Consider the following 21,207-nt stretch of genomic DNA (forward strand, 5'->3'; position numbering starts at 1 on the left):
GTTACGGAAACTTTTAGCAGTTTGAATTTGTGATATTTGGCACAATTTTCTAGCGGACTGGATTCTTTAACACTGGACCGAAACCGGGTTTCCTTGAGAAACCATGAAGTTAGGTATGCAACCGCCTTAAAAATAGCAATCAATAGACATCCAGAACGCCAAAACGCTTGATAGAAAACCACTTGTAGACAAGGCTTGTGTCTTGATATATAAAGGATTCAGAAGTTCTTACTTAAACTAGGGTTCTTCCTTATGCCCAAAAATGAACAATTCTTCCCAAACCTAATCATAGTTCCATTGAGAACTTTGATTGAAATAGGCTGTGACTAAGATGTGTTGCACCCCTCGAGTGTCTAGGTAATATGTAGCCCAACATTACAATTAATGCTTTATTCGTTTCCTCCTTTACCTTTTTTTACAATAAAGATAAATTAGTATTTTAAAATCGAATTTTTTTCTGCCAAGCGTAATACATTGTGAATATTAATTTGGCGTTAAGCGTACTAAAATTCATACGCCGTTCATGACGTAAAAATGTTACATGAAACCACATGAGTGGCTAGTTGTTTAACATCTCTATTGTTAGTGCACAGTCAAACATTTAACACAATAAAGAAATACCATAAATATAATAACACAGAAGTAGGAGTGGTAAAAATGTTTACAAAAATATCCGTCTAGATAAACTTTTTAAGAAATAAGAGTAGTAAACATAGCAGCTTCAGTTACAGTCGGTCGCATCTTTTCAATCACTCCTTTCTTATGCTCTGAGCATACTGCATAGTTAGTTTTGTTGTTTTTTTTAAACAAAAAGGACGTATTTGATATATTTATTCCTAATAATATTTTTGTCTACCCTAGAATAATACGATGTCTGAGAAATGTCCCCTTATGGAGGCAGGGCTCCAATTATTTACGTGTCGAATGAAGCTCCGTGTTACTTCTATTAATAGTCTTTCCCTCGAAGTCAAAAAAAAAATTAATGGTGGTCTGTTTCCTTTCCGTATTCTGGGGTTGTCTCCCTTATTGCGGGTTTCTTTATGACTGGGACTACTCGGTGTCTTATCCGCGAGTTTTTCTTTTGGTTTTGTGTTTGGTGTGTCGCTTATCTGGTGATGGGGATGAATTTATGAAAAAAGAAAGGACCGCACTATTAATTACCTTAGCCCTAACATTTAAATCTAAACGTTCGTTCTCCAAGACGATCAGTCCTAGAGTCAAACCAACAGCACCTCGTAAGCCACCCCATGTTAAAACAACACCTTCTTGCCAAGTCATTCCATATCCTATTCTTGTTAATATAGGACTGAATACCAGATTCACGGCAGCTCTAATAAAAATAAATAAATAAAATATTTAATTTCAGGTTTTATGTCCATTGTACATGTATTCCTTCAAGATGGAAACGGTTATTAATATACAATTCAACCAAATTCCTAGATATTATATATTCTTTCTAAAGTAATACTAACTTCCTAGATATATTTGTTTTTTCTAAAGTAACTAAATTCCGAGATACATTTGTTCTTTCTAATGTAACACCAAATTCCTATAGATATATTTATTCTTTCTAATGTAACACCAGGTTCTTAGATATATTTGTCCTTTTTAATTTTTTTTTTTTTTTTTTTGTTTCTTTTTTAATTTTGAAAAATTTATGTCGTGTATGTAAATTGTACTTCAAACCTTATAATGTTTAATCCAAAGTACAAGGACATCATATAAAACCAGTCTGTTCCGTGTACGAGAGATATGGCTTTCTTTGAAATCACCACTCCCACGTGTATGAAGATTAAAGTATTAGCCAAGTAAGCTAGAGCACCCCAAAATCTGAAAACAAAGACATTAATACAAAGTATGCACACTTTAACACAACATATTATTTTCAGTGCAGCATGTTTTAATTTGGGAGCCGCGGTGGCAAAGTGAGTTCGTTCTACTCTGGCGGACTAACCAAGTGGTCTTGGATTAACTCCCTGTGTTAGCGAGAAAGTTCCTCGGGATTTCCGGAGTAGTTTCCGTTTGTCAGTGGTGGAGGACGGAAAACGAGGTCCCGTGTACACATCGACGTGCACGAAAAAGAACTTCCGACATAATGCCTGTCTTCATTAAAGGACAATATTGGTGACAGTCATCACATATGTGATAGAACTGGTTAAACACGTTCCAAATATTATTTTATCACAGAGATCATTGCTCTATCATCTATGTAGCAATGATCTCTGTGATAAAATAATATTTGGAACGTGTTTAACCAGTTCTATCACATATGTGATAATGACTGGCACCAATATTGTCCTTTAACCCAGTCGATGTATAACAGTAGGATGTTAAACCCCATTTCATTTCTAGGGTTGGTGTATTGCATTAAAAGATAGGGGATCACGGTGGGTAAGACGCTGGCTCGCTAGCCTGGAGGTCGGGTGTTCGATCCCTGCATTGGCCGAGAAAGTTCATCCAGATTTTCCGGCGTGGTTCTCCCTTGTCAAGGACAGCTGTCTAGTCGTTCGGATGGGACGAAAAACCGAGGTTCCGTGTACACATTGGCGTGCAAGTAAAAGATCCCTTGACAGTCGGAATTCAATATAAGATTAGGCCGTAGTGCCGCTGGACGTTAAACCCCATTTCATTTCTAGGGTTGGTGTATTTCATTAAAACATTTTGATGGAAATGGATGTTACCATTATATTTCAATAATTATACCTGTGTAAGAAAGCTTCAACCTCTGGACTGATACTGGTTTTCATACTACCCAAAGCAACACCTAAAACGACTACTGCTAACACTCCAGATACTCCTAAGAACCTTTCTCCTGGAATATTAACAAAACAATACCAAAAGATACTTGATACTTAAATCGTTTAATCGGCATTTAGTAACTGAGTGAGAATAACACATGACATAACGTCGCCAGAAATAAAGTTTTTAACTTACTATTCCATAAAATTGTGCCACACACATACGGTTTCTGGCGGCGTATCGGTCGGTGGATGTATGGGTCGATTCGATTATGTACGAGTCACAGATCGTAATGTACAATGGCGGCTTCGATTAAAACAGCCATCACGATCCCCAGGCCAGTGCCCCCCTAACCCCCTTATCTATGGTCTCTTGACAATATTACTTATATGAAATGTTACAAGAACAAATACATTTTAGGCATTATGAAACATCCATTAGTTTGTCTTCACATTTAGTTAACATGAATGAACGAAATTTTACATCTCCTGGAAGTTACGATTCAAAAGTGGTTTTACCTATATAAAATGTAGCATACGTAGAAGCTAATGTTATAGTTATTTCCACCATGACATCATTAAATACATAAGATAGACACAGAACAGTAATTAATGCCATTAATAAGCCAAACGCTGGTCCACCAATAGCCACTCGTAGAAAATACAATACGATATCTCCTCCTGTAACCAAAAGAAGCATTATGTCGTCCGTAAAATATGTTAACGAAAACTGATACATGTTATTACTGGTAAAATTAACATCTCTTGCTTAGAATGTTGATCAGTTGTTGCTATGAATTATCCGCTAACAGGAAAAGTTGTAGAAGAATAGTAATCATTACACGGAACGTCCATTGTAATACCAGTTCTATACGTTGACGATAATGTGTAAAAGTAGTATATTTGGATAGTAGTCAATGCATAGAAATCCTGTTTTAGATACGTGGTGTTTGCCGAGATTTACCGATGAACCAGTGGTTCAAGGTTAATAAAGATTTGATTTGAAAAAAGAAAAATCCATGATATACCTGTTAGAGCTTCGGTTGTGGTTGATAAAATAAGGAATATATTAAAGAAAACAATGGCTGTTCCATCATTCAACAATGATTCCCCTTCGATTATTATTGCTAACTTTTTCGAAGCCCCTAAAAGAAATGTAAAATTCTGGTTATTATGAAGTTATTTACATATCTATAAGTTCGATTACTGTTTGGTGTCCAGCTAACAAATAAGCTTTCTCTTAAATATATAAATGTAACGATAAATATCCACTTTCAGGCGCAATGTTATTTGATTTGAACAAGAATATGACACAATTTCATTCGGCATCCAGTTTCAGGGGCTGTTTGCTTTGAACATCCCGCATGATGTGGCATATGACACAATTATATGAAATACAGATTACATGTCTCTGCAACTGCTGGGTATAAAAATAGTATTGAGTCAACATACCGACTTCTCTTAATATAGCTACAACAGCGACTGGGTCTGTCGCACTTATTAAAGCACCAAACATCATTCCGACATTCCAATTCCAGTTATAATCAAATAAATATTGAGCCATAACACAAATTAATACAGAGGATAATGCTGAAATGGAAAGTTAGGATCCTGAAAGCATCACGACAGAACAAATAAAAACCTTATAGAAACAAAATGATGATCTTTGCGAAAGAGGGTTCATGATTCTCTGATCATAATTATTTCTTAAAATCTTAGATTAGTATGTAAATACACAACTTTTATAAATTCAGTTATACACTGATGAAATAAAAAGGGATATAACACACAACCCTGGTGCAAATGACGGAATTTCAATCTACAGGGACCTTTAGCTACAATTTATTTGAGATTTTATTGACATTATTAAATTCATTTCTACAATAATGATGAAATAGGGATATAACACACAACCCTGGTGCGAAGAATCTAATCGTAATCTCCAAAGACATTTAGCTTACAATTTATTGGCATCATTAAGACAACTAACTATTACCTAAACCTGGGACGGCCAAGATTAAAACCTGAGCAGATGTTTTCTTGAATGTATGAAAATCCAAGGCAAACGCTGATTCAAAAATCAAAACAGGCAAGAAGATGTGCATTATCAAATGAGGATTGGTATCTTCAAGGGTGTAGGTGTCTAAAGCAGGAACAAGATTAGCTATAGCTCCAAATATAATACCCAGCAGCAGTAGCATCACAGTATAAGCCAATCGGAAAGGAATAAATTTCATCACTTGTCGCATTAAAGCTGTAACAAAAAATTCAGGACTATAAATGCAACGTCAATCATTCCAAAATATGTGTTTTAAAGTTATAATTTCATATTTTCTACGAAAGTCAAAATATACTTATTTTTATGTCTTTTGCTCAATAGGTTGTCAACTCACTATTATACGATCATAGGTTATCTTTCTCACACTTAAAAATGTTCACACAATTACCTCCGAAATACCTCCCTTGTTTTCTATTCCCCACCATGGAATAGCTATCTTCAAACGTTTGAATTAGAAGTTGAAAATGATATTTTTGCCAATTTCTCAACTGGCAATAGTGAATTATAGGATCAATAGGATTATTCTTTAACAAGGTAGGACTGTTTATAGATACCATCTTCTTTAGGGCTTTATTTTAATACATTTTAAAAATATAACTTAAAAATATGAAATTGTAACTTTAAGTGTTGGCCTGTCATGATACATACTTCACTCAAAATGAAAACAGAGCAATGATTTTAAAAAAAAGACGCAATAGAAATATTGCGACCGGTCTTGAATGGCGTTCCTTGATAGCGATAGAGTGTCGGTTGACCACATGAGTTATAACGTCAAAAAATAGTAAGGGCGATAATCCGGATAGAATTTCGGAGAAGACTAAAAATTAATAAATAAAGCGTAGTCGGCATTAGGTTACTCTATCGATGCAACTTACCTCCGAATCCAAAACAACAAAAAATAAAAAATACAATGTCTGAACTAGTTTCATCTTCCCCTTCATAAATGAGTTCCGTTATATTACTGTTATTCATGTTGATTTTCTTTTTCTTTTTAAAAGATCGTCTGGAAAAATAATGTTTTGCTATTAATGTCATCAGTATCAAACTGATAACTTCGAGTAATTTTAACCAGTAAATTCCGCCCCAAACTGTTGCCTTATTGGCTAATAAGTACAAAAGGAATTGTAGTTTCGATAAGTCAGGTCAAGGCGTACTACCTGCACTTTATATAACACTTGAGACAATTTCTTATTTTACGACAAGTTCCAGAATTCTAAAGACACGGTGAATAAAAGTGGGTTTAGATTTGTAAAACAAACACCAATATGTTACACTATATCCCATTTACCGTGTTTGAAAATTTCCAATTAAAATATCACCAAATTTGCTTAACAAGGCTGCTTAACTTATTTGACTCATTTCAGTCTTCAATAGTGTATTCTGTATTTTGTGTGTATATAAATATTGACAAAGTGATTAAACCAACCCATATACCAGCATGTATACCTTTATTTCAATAAATCGCTTGAAGTGAGAGAAAACAATGAAATGCAAAGAAAACCCACGAAGGTAGACAGTTGATCACACTCGTTCATACACGAGTGGAACCAAAACCACGGCATATGATTTAATGGCATCCCTTATAATTTAAAATGCATGCGTGTGTCACTAACTAGGAGATCCTTGTCAAGAAAGTTCCTATGGATTTTCCAGCGGTGCAGTACCGAGTACCTGGCAAGAAACAGCGTATAGTCGAGTGGATTGGACAAAAAACGGGACTCCTGAACTGTACATAGCATGGCGTATGCGCGTTTTATTCGCCAGGTTAGTATATAATCGCTGGACTTTTAACCCAATTTCATTTCAAAGTCTGGGCTGCCACGAACATCTGGAGCCACCGTGTCTCAGTGCCCAAAGCGCTAGATCAGTAATCAGGAGGGCCATAGTTTGATCACCGGAGAATTTTCCAGTCTGTGGTGCAGAGCAGTGGCGTTCACGTAAAACACACCTTTAGGCCGTATTCTCGGGATGAAAATCTTGTCACCTTCGCTCCCGCTAAACCGGTCTACAAATCGGACTATCAATAATCGTGCAATCAATATGTCCACAAAGTTCTCCAATAAAATCTGCCAATTTAATAGTTCAAGCTCGAAATAGGCTATAAATTGATGACTTATTTCTTTATAGTGCGGATCCATATTTGCGTAGATGTGAGTTGGATCCTGCGCATCTATTTAAAATTTGGCCAATCAGCGGTCTCGCTTGCGGGGTTGCGGTCAAAAATTCTGGGGTCAAGTGCCAGGTTAGAGCATTTGTAAACAAAGCCATGCGAACGATTTACCTTGCAAATCGCTCGCGGTTGGGACGAACAGAGATCAAATGAACCCCAAAAACGTCCCACCCGTGTTGAGAAGTGGTGTATGAGAGCCACAAAAGGTATTTTGATCACACTGACATAAAATGTGGCAGTCAGTCAGGTTTTTTCGACACTGATTAAGGATATTGGACCGGTCTATTTCACTAGAAAAATGCCTTAATATCAAGGGAGATTACAGAGAATGCAACAAGGTCACTGCTTCTATAAGTGTAATTCTAATAAAATCATTCATTTTACATAACAAAATACTTAAAACCTGTCTAGCCTGCTGTCTTGATAATGATCATGGATAGGCTAGTGTATAGCTAAGATTAAGAATGAAAAAACATATTTTGAAATAAAGGTTGAAAACTTAAAAAGTTGCAGAAATATTAAGAAGAAATGCTTAAATAATTTGAACTAGCTCAGAATTGTCAGGGAAAAGCCCATATGGACAAAAAAAAATTTTGCATTTACAATGTATAAGCTTACAATAGATATATGAATTCAAAATGGGTTTTGTCTGCAATTGCGAATGAACCAGATGCCCCCCCCCCATCAATATGGGGCTCACCTACGACATAGTTTACATGTAATCATCGATAAAAGTGCCAAACACACTTTCAATGTTGGAATCTTGCTTCTGATTAATAAATATTCTGATTTTTTTAAACAATTATAACAGATACTGTACATGTAGTCGAACAAATCCAAAACTAATTACCTTTGATTTGAAAAATATTTTTGATCACCTAAGATAAATAAAATACAATTTAATGGAGGATTTACACTAAGAATAAGACACTAACTCATTTAGTAGTTAGAATAAGGCTACCGGTATTTGTTTCACTGGACTTATCAAAACAGCAAAAGTGTTATTGGTGCTTTAAATAAAATAATAAAAATGCTGTTTTTATTTCGCACTGGACTAAATTGTCCCTCTTTTGTATGGCCCCCGCTCGAACATACTTGGATTTTTTCTTGCAAATTATACAGCTCTCTGATAAAACTGACTTCTTTAACTCTGATGAAGTAGTAACAAGTACTGCACCATGATGTGATTCCTTTGGTGATATTACTGAAGGAGCAGGGGTGAATGAGACACACTTTTAGTTTTTAAATTTGTTGAAGTACTAGGCCTAGTAGTAGGGGTTATGGACATAAAGGCCCTAAACCAAAATGACTCAAGTATTTGGTCATAACGGTCAAACATTTTGGTCAAAACTACATAACGGTCAAAACATTAGGGTCATAATGGCCAAAAAGAACATTTGAATTTTGATATATTATGTATCAAATGATATTTATTAATATAAATATTGCATAATATAAATACCAATATTTCTTAATAGATAATATTTTTATATACATTTCTTTAATACATAAATTTAAAAACACTGTAGACATTTAATACTTAATACACTGTATAACTATAACATACATAATTTACAAAGACATCTATTTAATATGGAGGGTGGGTGGCGAATGGTTTAACATGTACACATGAAATCATAAGGTCTGTCATTGCGTCAATGACTTAATTTCAATTCTCTGCTTGTACGTGACAAGGACTAGGGTCACTTGTTCAACCTTGTGAGTTTTCTCCGAGTCCCCCAGTTTCCTTCCTCTGCTACAGACCCTTACATGCAAGCAAATTATTTAAATAAAAAAGAACCATGTCGACTGGACATTAATGTTCAGCTCATGTTACTTTATCAGTGGGGTGTGAAAGACTTAATTAGGGATTATCAAAAACTTTGATTATTTAGTATAATTCCCTCTTTCCTTTGAATCACAGCATGCAATGTTCTGGGTTGACTTGGATGGTTATATTCAATTCTTTCATTCACAAATTTTTCTGGACTTATGGTCTGTAGCCTATATATGATGCACCTTTATTTATTACATTTATTTATTACTTCTACTAGTTGGAATGAAGTGGTCATATCTTGTTGAAGGTTTGGTGAAACCGTGTTTAAAATATTATGTTATGAGTGAATTGCTATTTTTGTCGAATGATTAATATACTAATAGTAAGTTGTTAAATAATGTTTGGTAAAATATATTATGACCACATCACAGTAATACTAATACTAATAGTCTGTATGTATGTCGTGACAGTTTAGTTTCGGTTGGACTGAATGTAGACGCTGCCTTATCACTGAGTCACTCTCTTTCTTTCTCGCATCATTTAACTGTTTTGTTCTTAAAACATCTATAAAACGTTGGATGAAATCCAAAACCACTGTCGATTGTATCTTCAATATAATATCCTTCGTAATAAAATATCCATTTGTATCGAAAAATGCTGCAATGGATTGGTCATTTCCATCCAATTGAAACCAGTCTATAGCTACTTCACGACATTTATCTCACCTTGTGTTTGTAAAGGGTTCTGCTCTTCCCTTATTAACACTGTCTAAGTGAACAATACAAGTTAATTGAGCCTTTGTCGCCATTTAGTGTAGCTTCTACATGTATAACTGCAATGTGTTCCCCGTGAAGCACGCCATTGTGTTTACCAACAACACACGCGAATGTAGACAATAACGTGATTGGTCGATTGTGGAAAAAACGATCACGTGACGCGGCGAACAACGCTGAATTCTGTCCAGTGACCTCGCGCACTAAATAGTCCGGATTTCAACGAAGAATATCACCGAAGAACTATGGAATTTTTGGGGGAACATTACAACAAACGTATATCTCTATATGAACAATACACTGACAAAATTTCTTCTAGACCCGATTTGTAGGAACGAAAATATTTTTGCAACGACAATTTGTGCCCATGGAATGCGGCCTACTTGGCATTTGGAATTCGATGAAGGGTAGACGGAACAAGGGCGGATCCAGAGACCGTGGATAAGGGTGTGCAAGGGCGGAGAAGTCGCACGCTGCGAGCACCGAAGGCCCAAAGCGCACAATAGGAGGAGAGGGGTCCGGGTGACCTCCCCCGGAATATTTCGAAGGCTAGAAACTCAGAAATACCATTTTCAGTGTTCAGTGTTCTGGATCCAGATAGGTGGGCGTGTGTCGGTTGCGCCCACTAGATCCGCTCATCCGGAACACGGAAATGCCGCTGTTCAATAAACATTTGTCTCGTGGTCGATGTCCGTCTTCATTATCCCAGTTTGTGCATTCACATTGACTTCTTGGCACTAAGATTACTTTCACACTGCTCAATGACGCCATTAATCTTTACTACATAGTAATTGAGGCTACGTTAAAATATTTAGTCCATAAAATGGTTCATGAGAGATATAATGTTTTTATAATGGGCGAACATTTTAAGATCGTGACTCTATATACCGGATATTTACTTCTAAAGGAAAACTTCAGGAAATTCCTTTTAAATTAGCTAAGTCTCTAACTCAAATTCATCCAGACACGAATTATTTGTCAGTTCAAATCAACATTGTTGTTTTGATCTTATCGGGAAAATATGGGCTTCTAATAATCAAAATTTAAGACAAAATAGGTAAACATTTTACCATTGGTACACGAATCGTGTACCACAATGCGTTTCAGCGCCATTTGTAACAAGGGACATGAAGAATTAGGCTATACATATTCTACAAGTCATTTCAAACGATGACGCCATATTCTTATGTGAAGAACATGCACAGTAAATACTATCGGTGTAGATTGGAATAACTAGACGCTAGAGATTGCCATTCGATTGAGACTTTAGGGTAAGGTTTTCGTCGTTTACTCGCGTCACTCGAGTCGACTCCATTGCCGAGTTTACCCGGGTGAAACATCCCGAACGGTCCAAGTAGTCACATGACATCAAAACAGTTACGACGTCAGTATGTGATTGAGAGACAGACTTTTTTGCGTATAGGACGCCATTTTGTCACGTGACAAATCCTTTTACTCTCCGCTCAACGGGGAGTAAACGGGTTAGTCACGTGATGCGACTCGAGTCAGTCATGTGACCAACTCGATTCAAAACGCGAACGGTCTGGTGTCGACTCGAGTGACTCGGGTGAACAACGAAAACCTTACCCTGGTGTATTTCGCCAAACATAACTGATTTGTGTAAAAACGTAAAAATGTAAATCAGTTTATATACATTCATATTACATTATTATATGCGTTGCGAACTATCTGTGTCAATTTCTAGGTCCCAATTAGCAATTTAGCTCCTTTAAAAATCTGGTTTAATTTTCTAGGATCATTTCACCCGTGAAAAACGAACCAAGTAGTAATACAGTTTGTGTAAACAAAGTATTAAACACTTGTTTACACACACACACACTATAGTACAATATAAGGGAAGGATATGGGTTTTTTTTAAACGTCGTGTCTAGTAGTATAGCGAGACAAAAGAATATTTACTTTGGACCTTTTGTAATGGTTATTACACTGCTAAAGTATATTTACAAGTGCAATTATTATGTAAATAACCATTTGTTACGTGTCATATTAAAACAATTTGTGACGTTCTTATTTACATACCATACGTTCGGCCAATGGTGCCAATGGCGTAACTATGATTTCTGATAGATGGATGGGCAGAAACATCTAATATTTCCAAGTAAAAGAAAAGACAAAACCGAAACATATACATTTTTCTAGGATAATTATCGTCGATGTCATTCCAAAACCTCGTAAGTAGGCCTTCTTTTTTTTCGAAAATCACATTTTTACCTAACACAATTTATTTACGTGAAATACATCATACAAAAAATCAGAGCTCTGCGATAAATAGTTTTCATTTAATTAGCGAGAGAGAAAGAGAGGGAGAGAGAGGAGAAGAGAGTCCATTCGACACAAACCGGGTCATTTCGTGACTAACATGTTCATTATTATTTCACGAGGTTGGACAGGCGACCCTACTCCTTCTCGTGTACAACTGGGGAATCGAAACCACGCCAGTTGACTCAATGACAGACCGTATGATACAGCGCGCAAGTGCTAACTATTCGACCATCCAACCAGCCTCATTTTATTAACATGTGACAAAACCTCGTATCACGATTGGCCTGATCTTGTTCTTTTCTAAAAGCTCGTATCGTCAACGACATCAGAGGCCTTATGGCGATTTATATGACAAAAATGTTCTTGATAAATATTGTAATATCATAAGATATTAGGCACTATTTATACGGAGATGATAACATTTCATGTATTTGTGTATCTATTTTTAGCAACAAAATAAGGCAAAACCGAAACCAAGTTATAAATGCTGGACTACGTCAAATAAATTTTATTTAGGGCCTATGTTAGTCAGTTTTACGCATCTATCTAGAAAAAACGAAAAAGGGTGCTTAAAAATCCGGTGTCTGTTATCGCTCGTTGCTTCAATCAGTTATATAGTAGGATTTCTCGTGTTTGTCATGTTTGTCGTCACTTCCCGTTTCTTCACGTGCTTGTTACACATCTCCCGTAGCAATGATCTCTGTGTTAAAGTTATATTTGGGATGTATTTAACCAGTTCTATATCACATATTTTATAATGACTGACACCAATATTGGGCTTTAAGTATTAAATGTGGGGGGGATCGAGTAATCTATACCTGCAGCTGTTCGCACATCTTCATGGACCTTATAATTAACAGTCAAACCTAACGTTCGTGTCTTTCTCCAAATCTACTGAGAATATGAAAGAGAACCAACCTAATATCTCCACATCTCCAAGTTCTGATGCATCTGGGCTTCTATATCTGAAGACTCACAATATGTCTGTATGATGCGTGGTGAAGGAGAAATGTATAACAATTCTTCAACGCTGAATTAGAGTCCGGCGATTAAATTTACAAACGCCCTTTGCATATTCAAATATTGTATATACATATAATAGTGCAGTTTACTTGGAGAATTGTGAGATGTAACAAATATAGCACGGCTTACAAACAACATTTAAAACGTTTAGTTGCTTTCATGCATGAACGCAATAAGTTAAGGTTGGATAAATTGCTTTTACACCACAATAGGGAGAGAGAGGGAGAAATGGGGTTTAACGTCAACTCGGCATTTCGGGACTAACATGGTTTAATTTTATTTCAATAATTCGCTTGCGCGTAGGGGTCTTTATCAGTGGGAGGAAACCTGGGGACCCGGAAAAACCCCACGAGGTTGGACAGGCGACCCTACTCCTTGTCACGTACAGCCGGGGAATTTAAACCACGCCAGTTGACTCAATAACCGACTTTATGATACAGCGCGCACACGCTAACCATACAGCCATCCACCCCCACCCCACCACAATAGGGTATGTACATTAATCTTAGGGAAAAGGGCCAGGGATTCAAATAACCTTGCTCTTTTAGTGTTAAATGGTTTATATTGTAAAAGAAAATGGTTGGCGTTTTCGTTTGGATATCCACAATTATACCAACGGCTACTAATCAATTTAATTTTTTGGGAGGTATGAGTTTAGCGAACTACACTCCTGACGTATTCTAGTAGTCATCTAGAAACTGCTTGAGTCTTTGGGCTGGATAATGCTGAAATTGAACTTCTTCTGTGTCTGTAAATTTGACTAGAAACTGAATAGAAAATGATGTGCTAAATCTCCAGAAGTGCTGGCATGACACTAATCTGACTTGAAACTGAATAGTAAGATGGAGCTAAATCTTCAGGGATGTTGGCCATTTCTTCATTGTGTATGTGATATATATACTCGTAATAATGTTTCTTCTTCGCGTGTCCGTTTGTGTTAAATACACTTAAATTTCGTTGAATCGTCATCAGTTAGACGATGGTTGTGCTATGAAACATTTCTAACACGACAAATTTCTAACATGACAAATTTTCAACATTTCTCGTGAACACAATCATACCATCAATGTTCTTCTGACATGGAAATCTAACATAAAGCATACATTCCACTACACAAAGACCAGCCATTAATATTAATTTTAAAAATGAAAGAAATATTTCCAGAACAGAATCATTCACCAACTATAATTTAGGTTGGTCTTAGTATACAAGATATGAACATAGATACAGACATTCAGATCAATATACTTTAGATTTAATTCCAATCTTCAATCACTTTTTCAGTCCCTTCTTCAATAATAAAATCAACTTGTTTCGGTGAAAAAAGAGATAGGGATGGGGGAGGGTCTGTAAATAGCAACGTCAGTACATGTTTAATGTGTGTAGAAATTACAAATTCCTTTAAATTGCTGAAAGAATAAAGAAATTGTGACGGGTAGACAAAGCGATCCCTCCATACATGTATCTATGGGTTACTTCACGAAATTACCTCAATTGAGTGTTAAGTTATGCGGCAAGTTTCTGTAGAAAGGGTTAATTTGCCACTGAAGTACTCGATTGTTAAACATATAAATTAGTGTTTTATGTGCAGTCAAGTGTACATGTGCGCGCCTTAAAATATATTGAAATCTTTGAATAAACATAGGTTGCCAGTGACAAAAAATACGCACGCCAACAGCATGGTCGTCTTTGTCGCCCATGAAAATTGTGATAAACTGAAAACTAACGGTACAAACTAATTCTACCAAGAAGAGGAAACCAGCGTGTAACTATGGGAATCATCATTGAAATTGAACATCCCCGGCACCCTATTAAATAAACCAAAGCACATAATCAAGTTTATTAAAGATGAAATCATATTACGCTTACAAGCATCTGTACTAATAACACTTATATATATATTACATTTTCCAGATTAAATTTAGTTGGTAACTAGCCAAGTCTCAGTCGTTTTGTTTTGATATTAACAAATTGCTTCTACAAGCCAATAAGTCACAGTAAAGTTTAAATGGGAAATTGTGTGTATTTTACTACTATAAACGTTGGTTTAATAAACTCTTGGTAGTTTCATTGATAGTTTCACAAATGGTCACTTAATTTGGTGGTTTCTAAAGAAAGGGCGTCCCCAAGATTTTATTTAGGCTTCGATATGTATGATAAATTGATAGCAACTAACGGCAAATACAACCTAAGCAGGGATTCTCCCTCAATCAAGTCATGTGAAAAACAAGCCTCCTTGAAATGATTTTTTCCGGTCTGTGGTAGTTTTCTTGCGATTAAAATATTTTGAGAAGGATTTAAAGCAAACATTTTACTATGTTTTTAGTCCAAATAGATCATCGGCTTAGATAGTTTGTACATGGAAAGGTATCTTTAAATGCTATCTTCCTGTATGAAAAATTATACATGATGCACATATATACCTTTCAACAAAAGTTAGGACACTGGTAGACTTGTAATTGTATGGGTTGTTTGAAGTAATATATTTAATGTCACGGCTAACGGTGTTCCTAAACAGTAACCCAAACCTTTGTTAGCATAAAACAAGCTACACGTTAGTGTCGCAAATTAAAAAGGGAAAGCCCCTTTTTATTTGCATAATTCTCGATCTTGTCACCGCAAGTAGCAAGGTTAGAAAACACGAGAATATAAAAAAATTCAAGGCTTGATATTAACAATAAAAGGTTTGATACTTGGCACACAATATAGGTATATGAACAATATTAAAGGGCCAATCTCGATTGTATTTTGGAGAATAGAACTGCTTACATTTGTGTGAAAAGCCCTTAAAACCTCTGACTTAGAACCGAGAAACTAACTCCATATATGTAGCACCACAGGTCTTTTGTCTGACGTGGAGAGCGGGCGAGGAAACCGACCGCCACATCCTACGTACGACCCATGCATCATTTCTTACTACATATTTCTGTAGCCTTGTGATCGTCTAGAATTTGTCTCTAGCTGTCTTTACTTCTTACAGTTCTCTTACTGTTTTCTTAAGACTTTTGTCTTACCAGGAATAACAATGCAACAGTTCGCTTCTACATTTTATATAGCATAGCCGAATACATATGGATACAAGCATAATAGATAACAATACTAGCTAAAACCATTTCTCAACCTTATCCAGCCTCGCGGCTGTCTAGGAACTCAGATGGAACCTCTCTGAAATCTAATGGAAGTCTAACTTTAAAGTTTACTATAGATATCTTATATAGCACTCACGTATATCATGCACAGAAAGCCTGTTCATGGCCCTGAACCTGTGCAATTAACGATATGATGCAATCCTAAATTTCCTTGCACGTGATATCTGGTGATATTTTATAGACACATATTTTGGCTAAATAACTTTTCTTTATATAACAATATGTCAATTACAGACTAAGTTGATTAAGTACAATTCTACATATGTGGGAATCTACCAACTTGCCAAAGATATTAATTAATGAAATATACTGCCACCATTAATTTCAAGAGCAAAAATTCTAGCAACATTATTACATATATGCGATGCCTTTTCAAACAACATAAACCCGTAGGTCCGTTCATACTACATCCGTATCCGTATCTGTAAATACGTACGTGAATACGTAATGGTATACTTTAGTCATTTTTAGAGAAAGGGTTGAAATAGAATCCGGCACGTATTGCGCACAAAAACAACTGCGTCAGTAAAGCCGGATTGATTGCTCCCAAATAGAAACTCAATTCATTCCAAGAAAAGCCTGGCCTTGTGTGCCCCTACTCTCTTTTTTCTCTTTCGTCTTTGGGTCCACAAATACAAAAGAAAGACTTCCCCTGTGTCACTGTCAGACACCATAATTGCAAATGACAATATGTTATCTCTGACAGACAATTCAGCCTTGAAATCCGGACGTTTTCTATTTGAACGGCAAAACGCGTATACGGATGCGGATACGTTTATGGATACGGATGTAGTATGAACCGAGCTTTTTAAATCTTCATTCGTTATCAAGTACAGGATGTGGATCACGCACTGAAAAGACCTCGAAAGGAAGGGCAATATATGTTATTATTTTGCCGTTTAAAGGAGCTAAATCGCTAATATGTGGGACCTACAAATTGACACAAATGGGTCGCAACGTATATAATAATGTAATTTGAATGACAATCTCTAGCGCCTGGTATTTCCAGTCTACACTGATAGTATTTATTGCACATCCTCTCCAGATAAGAATAGGGGTCACCGTTTGACATGACTTGTGGAATATGTCTAACCTCGTTCTTCCGAGTCGCTTGTTACAAATTGCGCTGAATCGCATCATGGTACACGATTCGTGTACCAATCGTAAAATGTTTATTTTGTCATAAATATTGAATATCAGAAGCCCATCTTTTCCCGGTAAGATCACAACACCAATGTTGATTAAAATTGACAAATAATTCGTGTTTTCATTGTCGAAGGTTTTGGATGATATTGAGTTAGAGACAGAGCTACTTTAAATTTAAAATGTAAATAAATTTTATTTCTGAGAATATGTGAAAATCGGGATGGTCAACAAATGTTACTCCGATTCAGATTAAACTAACGCTATATGTTAACGATCGGGCGATATTTGAAGAGTTCGATTTTGATCCGCATCGGACTGCAGATTTTTGGGTTATGATCCTTGCTTTTTACGCAAAATGTGAATTATGTACAAAATCTGTGTAATCTATGGGATCCCCAATTTTTGGTCCGGTTAAAACGAATTTGGTCTACATCAGATCACAATTTCTTGGATAATGGCCCTTGTCGTTGACGTAAAATGTGAATTGTAAAAATTTTGTGGACCTTCTGTATGGAAGACCAAACAGCTCTTAATTCATAGTCCTTAATTCTTAGTTCTTCATGTGTTGTCTTATTCCGATATTTATACACTAAAATTAATATTTGTATTTTAAAATCAAAATTTGTATTTTAAAATCAAAATTTGCATTTTAAAATCAAAATTTGTATTTTAAAATCAAAATTTGTTTTACAAATCAGACATTTGTCATATCAGATTTGTAAATTGTATTTTTGTTTAATTTAATTGCAGTCTAATATAAGGATAGAATTTATTTTAGAAATGCAAAAAAAAAAATAGCCTACATTTACATTTCATTATAGACATACAACGAAAAATAAATCTCGAACAACAAATTTCCAAATACAAATCTCCAAATATAAATCTTGCCAAACAGTTCTCCAAAAACGGTGACGTCATATTCTTATGTAGAGAACATGCGTAATAAATACAATCGGTGTAAATTGGAATAACCAGACGCTATTAGAGAATGCCATTCGTTTGAGACTTCTGGCGTATTTCGCCGAACATAACTGATTTGAAAAAGAGTAAAAACGGAAACGATTGAATGGAAATCAGTTTATATACATTCATATTACATTACTATATGCTTTGCGAGCTATCTGTGTCAATTTCTAGGTCCCAATTAGCGATTTAGCTCCTTTAAATTCCGGTTCAATTTTCTATAATTATTTCACGCATGAAAAACGAACCTGGTAGTAATACTAGTTTGTGTAAATAAGGGACAGATATGGGTTTTTTCAAAGGTGTGGGGTGTAAATCAACGTCTTGTCCAGTAGTATAGGCCAGGTGGCGTTAGTCTACCACTTCCGGTTTCGGAGTTATGACCCCCGAGCGAAGCCGGTCTGTTCGGGGTTGGCGGCTACACTAGGTGTGGCCCGAGTCTGAAATTTTGGGTATAGGGGTAGCTCGGACCGGGGAGTAACATAGGCCAGGTGGCGTTAGTCTACCACTTCCGGTTTCGGAGTTATGACCCCCGGGCGAAGCCGGTCTGTTCGGGGTTGGCGGCTACACTAGGTCTGCCCCGAGTCTGAAATTTGGGGTATAGGGGTAACTCGGACCGGGGAGTAACATAGGCCAGGTGGCGTCAGTCTACCACTTCCGGTTTCGGATTTATGACCCCCGAGCGAAGCCGGTCTGTTCGGGGTTGGCGGCTACACTAGGTCTGCCCCGAGTCTGAAATTTGGGGTATAGGGGTAGCTCGGACCGGGGAGTAACATAGGCCAGGTGGCGTTAGTCTACCACTTCCGGTTTCGGAGTTATGACCCCCGAGCGAAGCCGGGTATCCTGCTAGTCATCAATAAAAGAGAACTAAATTTTATTTACTTGTAATATACACAACTAAAAACAGCTGTATATGTAACTGTAATTCGTGGCTTACTGTACTCCAAACAATAGAGGGTTCGAGTCTTAAGATTTCTATTTAATTGCCTAACTATAGACACTCTGAATTTAAATTCGCTGTTAAATTGGACGCATTCAAGAACACAATATTTTTTTATACAACTTTTACAAAGTACAATTGTGTGCCCAAATTTTCCCAGCATTTGGTGCCCAAAATGGGGGGGGGGGGGGCGGCCGCCCAGCTCGTACGCCTATGCCCCCCCCCCCTCGAGACAAAAGAATATTTACTTTGGACCTTATGTAATGGTTATTACAAGAAAAACTACACTGCTAAAGTATATTTAAAGTGCAATTATTATGCAAATAACCATTTGTTACGTGTCATATTAAAACAGTTTGTGACGTTCTTATTTACATATCATACGTTCGACCAATGGTGCCAGTGGCGTAAATGTGATTTCTGATAGATGGATGGACAGAAACATCTAATATTTCCAAGTAAAAGAAAAGACAAAACCGAAACAAATACATTTTTCTAGGATAATTATCGTCGGTATCATTCCAAAACCTCGTAAGGAGGCAATTTATTTTCGAAAATCACATTTTTGCGTAACACAATTTATTAACGTGAAATACATCATACAAAAAATCAGAGCTCTGCGGTAAATAGTTTTCATTTTATTAGAGGGGAGAGAGAGAGAGAGAGATGGGGTTTAACGTCCACTCGACACAAACCAGGTCATTTCATGGCTAACATGATTCAATATTATTTCACGAGGTTGGACAGGCGACCCTACTCCTTGTCACGTACATCCGGGGAATCGAAACCACGCCAGTTGACTCAATGACAGACCGTATGATACAGTGCGCACGTGCTAACCATTCGCCATCCAAACCGTCTCATTTTATTAACATGTGACAAAACCTCGTATCACGATTGGCCTGATCTTATTCTTTTCTTAATGCTCGTATCTGCAACATCAGAGGCCTTAGAGCGATTTATATGACAAAAATGTGCTGGATAAATATAGTAATATCATAAGATATTAGGCACCATTTATACGGAGTAAATAATAACATTTCATGTATTTGTGTATATATTTTTCGTAACAAAATAAGGCAAAGGCGAAACCATGTTATAAATTTTATTTAGTGCCTATGTTTGTCAGTTTTACGCATCTATCTAGAAAAAACAAAATAGGGTGCTTAAAAATCCGATGAGCCGCTATTTCGAACGCTTAAAATAGATAGATCGCATAAGCCAATCAGACCAGATGTTGCATAGAACAAAGGAGAATGTTCTCGCAGTCAATTTATGTGTAGGCTACATGGGACTGGCCGGGTTTTGGGCGTGTAGAGCCGCTATTTCAAACGCTAAAAATAGATAGATGGTGCAAGCCAATTACATAGAACAAAGGCAATGTTCTCAAGACCAATTTTTGCGCACCTGCGGCTCACTAAGTTTTTGGGCAATCTAGTGTGAAATTAGGGTGCTTAAAAACCCGGCGAGCCGCTATTTTAAACGCTGAAAATAGATAGATCGCGCAAAACAAAAATAGAGAGATTGCGCAAGCCAATTAGAACGGATATGTCACAATTTATGTCTTACCTTCTATCTGTACCTTTTAACTCTGGTTTCCACTGAATGCGTACACGCAATACTACTATTCTGTCTCTAACGGATATGCATATAGGCCTTTTCTAATGAACCAAGACAGACTAGTCGAAAATATATTGGATGAGTACGCTCCAATGAAAAATAGACACATAATAAGACGTTACTAGACACATTTTAAAATACAAAAAGTACTTGGGTCGCCATTGTATGCACTTTTTTGTGTCCAGCTAATTTTGGTAGTCCATTTTCTAACAGCAATAACTAACATTTGGTTGCCACAAGTGAAACGTATTATATGTTGTTAAAAATTATGAACTTCCTTTATGAGTGTATCACAAACATACACAAATGAAGGTGTGTTAGGGTTGGTGCGTGTATTGAGACATATTTTGTAGTAAAGTTTCAATGAAAATAAAACGAAACAAACCCAAACTTCCATCTATATAGGAAATTATTTTCATACCACACAAGTTGATCTTTAAAAACTTAGTTGATTGAACATTGCACCTCTTACATATTTCAGTTATTCTAATGATATCAATAAATCATGTTTGGGTTGTGATGAGAGGTGGGGTATGTTAATTTAATCTGAAGTAAAAACGACCTAG

The 21,207-nt window shown here is 36.4% G+C and overlaps 1 protein-coding gene across 2 annotated transcripts in view; it reads right to left on the minus strand.

Moving 5' to 3' along the window:
• The window catches only part of LOC130010356 (sodium/hydrogen exchanger 10-like), a 40,559-nt gene extending 19,765 nt beyond the window's left edge, over positions 1–20,794 (minus strand). Inside the window, exons 1-9 of one of the 2 annotated variants that reach the window (XM_050554471.2) lie at positions 20,591–20,794; positions 5,673–5,800; positions 4,735–4,992; positions 4,191–4,328; positions 3,767–3,883; positions 3,258–3,419; positions 2,704–2,812; positions 1,687–1,830; positions 1,162–1,330 (exon numbers count right to left, since the gene is read on the minus strand). In XM_050554471.2, the coding sequence (XP_050410428.1) occupies positions 1,162–1,330; positions 1,687–1,830; positions 2,704–2,812; positions 3,258–3,419; positions 3,767–3,883; positions 4,191–4,328; positions 4,735–4,992; positions 5,673–5,769 (1,194 nt within the window). In that variant the 5' untranslated portion in view covers positions 5,770–5,800; positions 20,591–20,794. Of the gene's footprint in view, positions 1–1,161; positions 1,331–1,686; positions 1,831–2,703; positions 2,813–3,257; positions 3,420–3,766; positions 3,884–4,190; positions 4,329–4,734; positions 4,993–5,672; positions 5,801–12,718; positions 12,739–20,590 lie in introns of those variants that run through there. The other variant, XM_056101803.1, reaches the window with a different exon arrangement.
• Between the last annotated feature and the right edge of the window lie 413 nt (positions 20,795–21,207).

The sequence above is a fragment of the Patella vulgata genome, chromosome 6 (genome assembly GCF_932274485.2).
Source record: "Patella vulgata chromosome 6, xgPatVulg1.2, whole genome shotgun sequence".
In the NCBI taxonomy this organism is placed as follows: Eukaryota; Metazoa; Mollusca; class Gastropoda; family Patellidae; genus Patella; species Patella vulgata.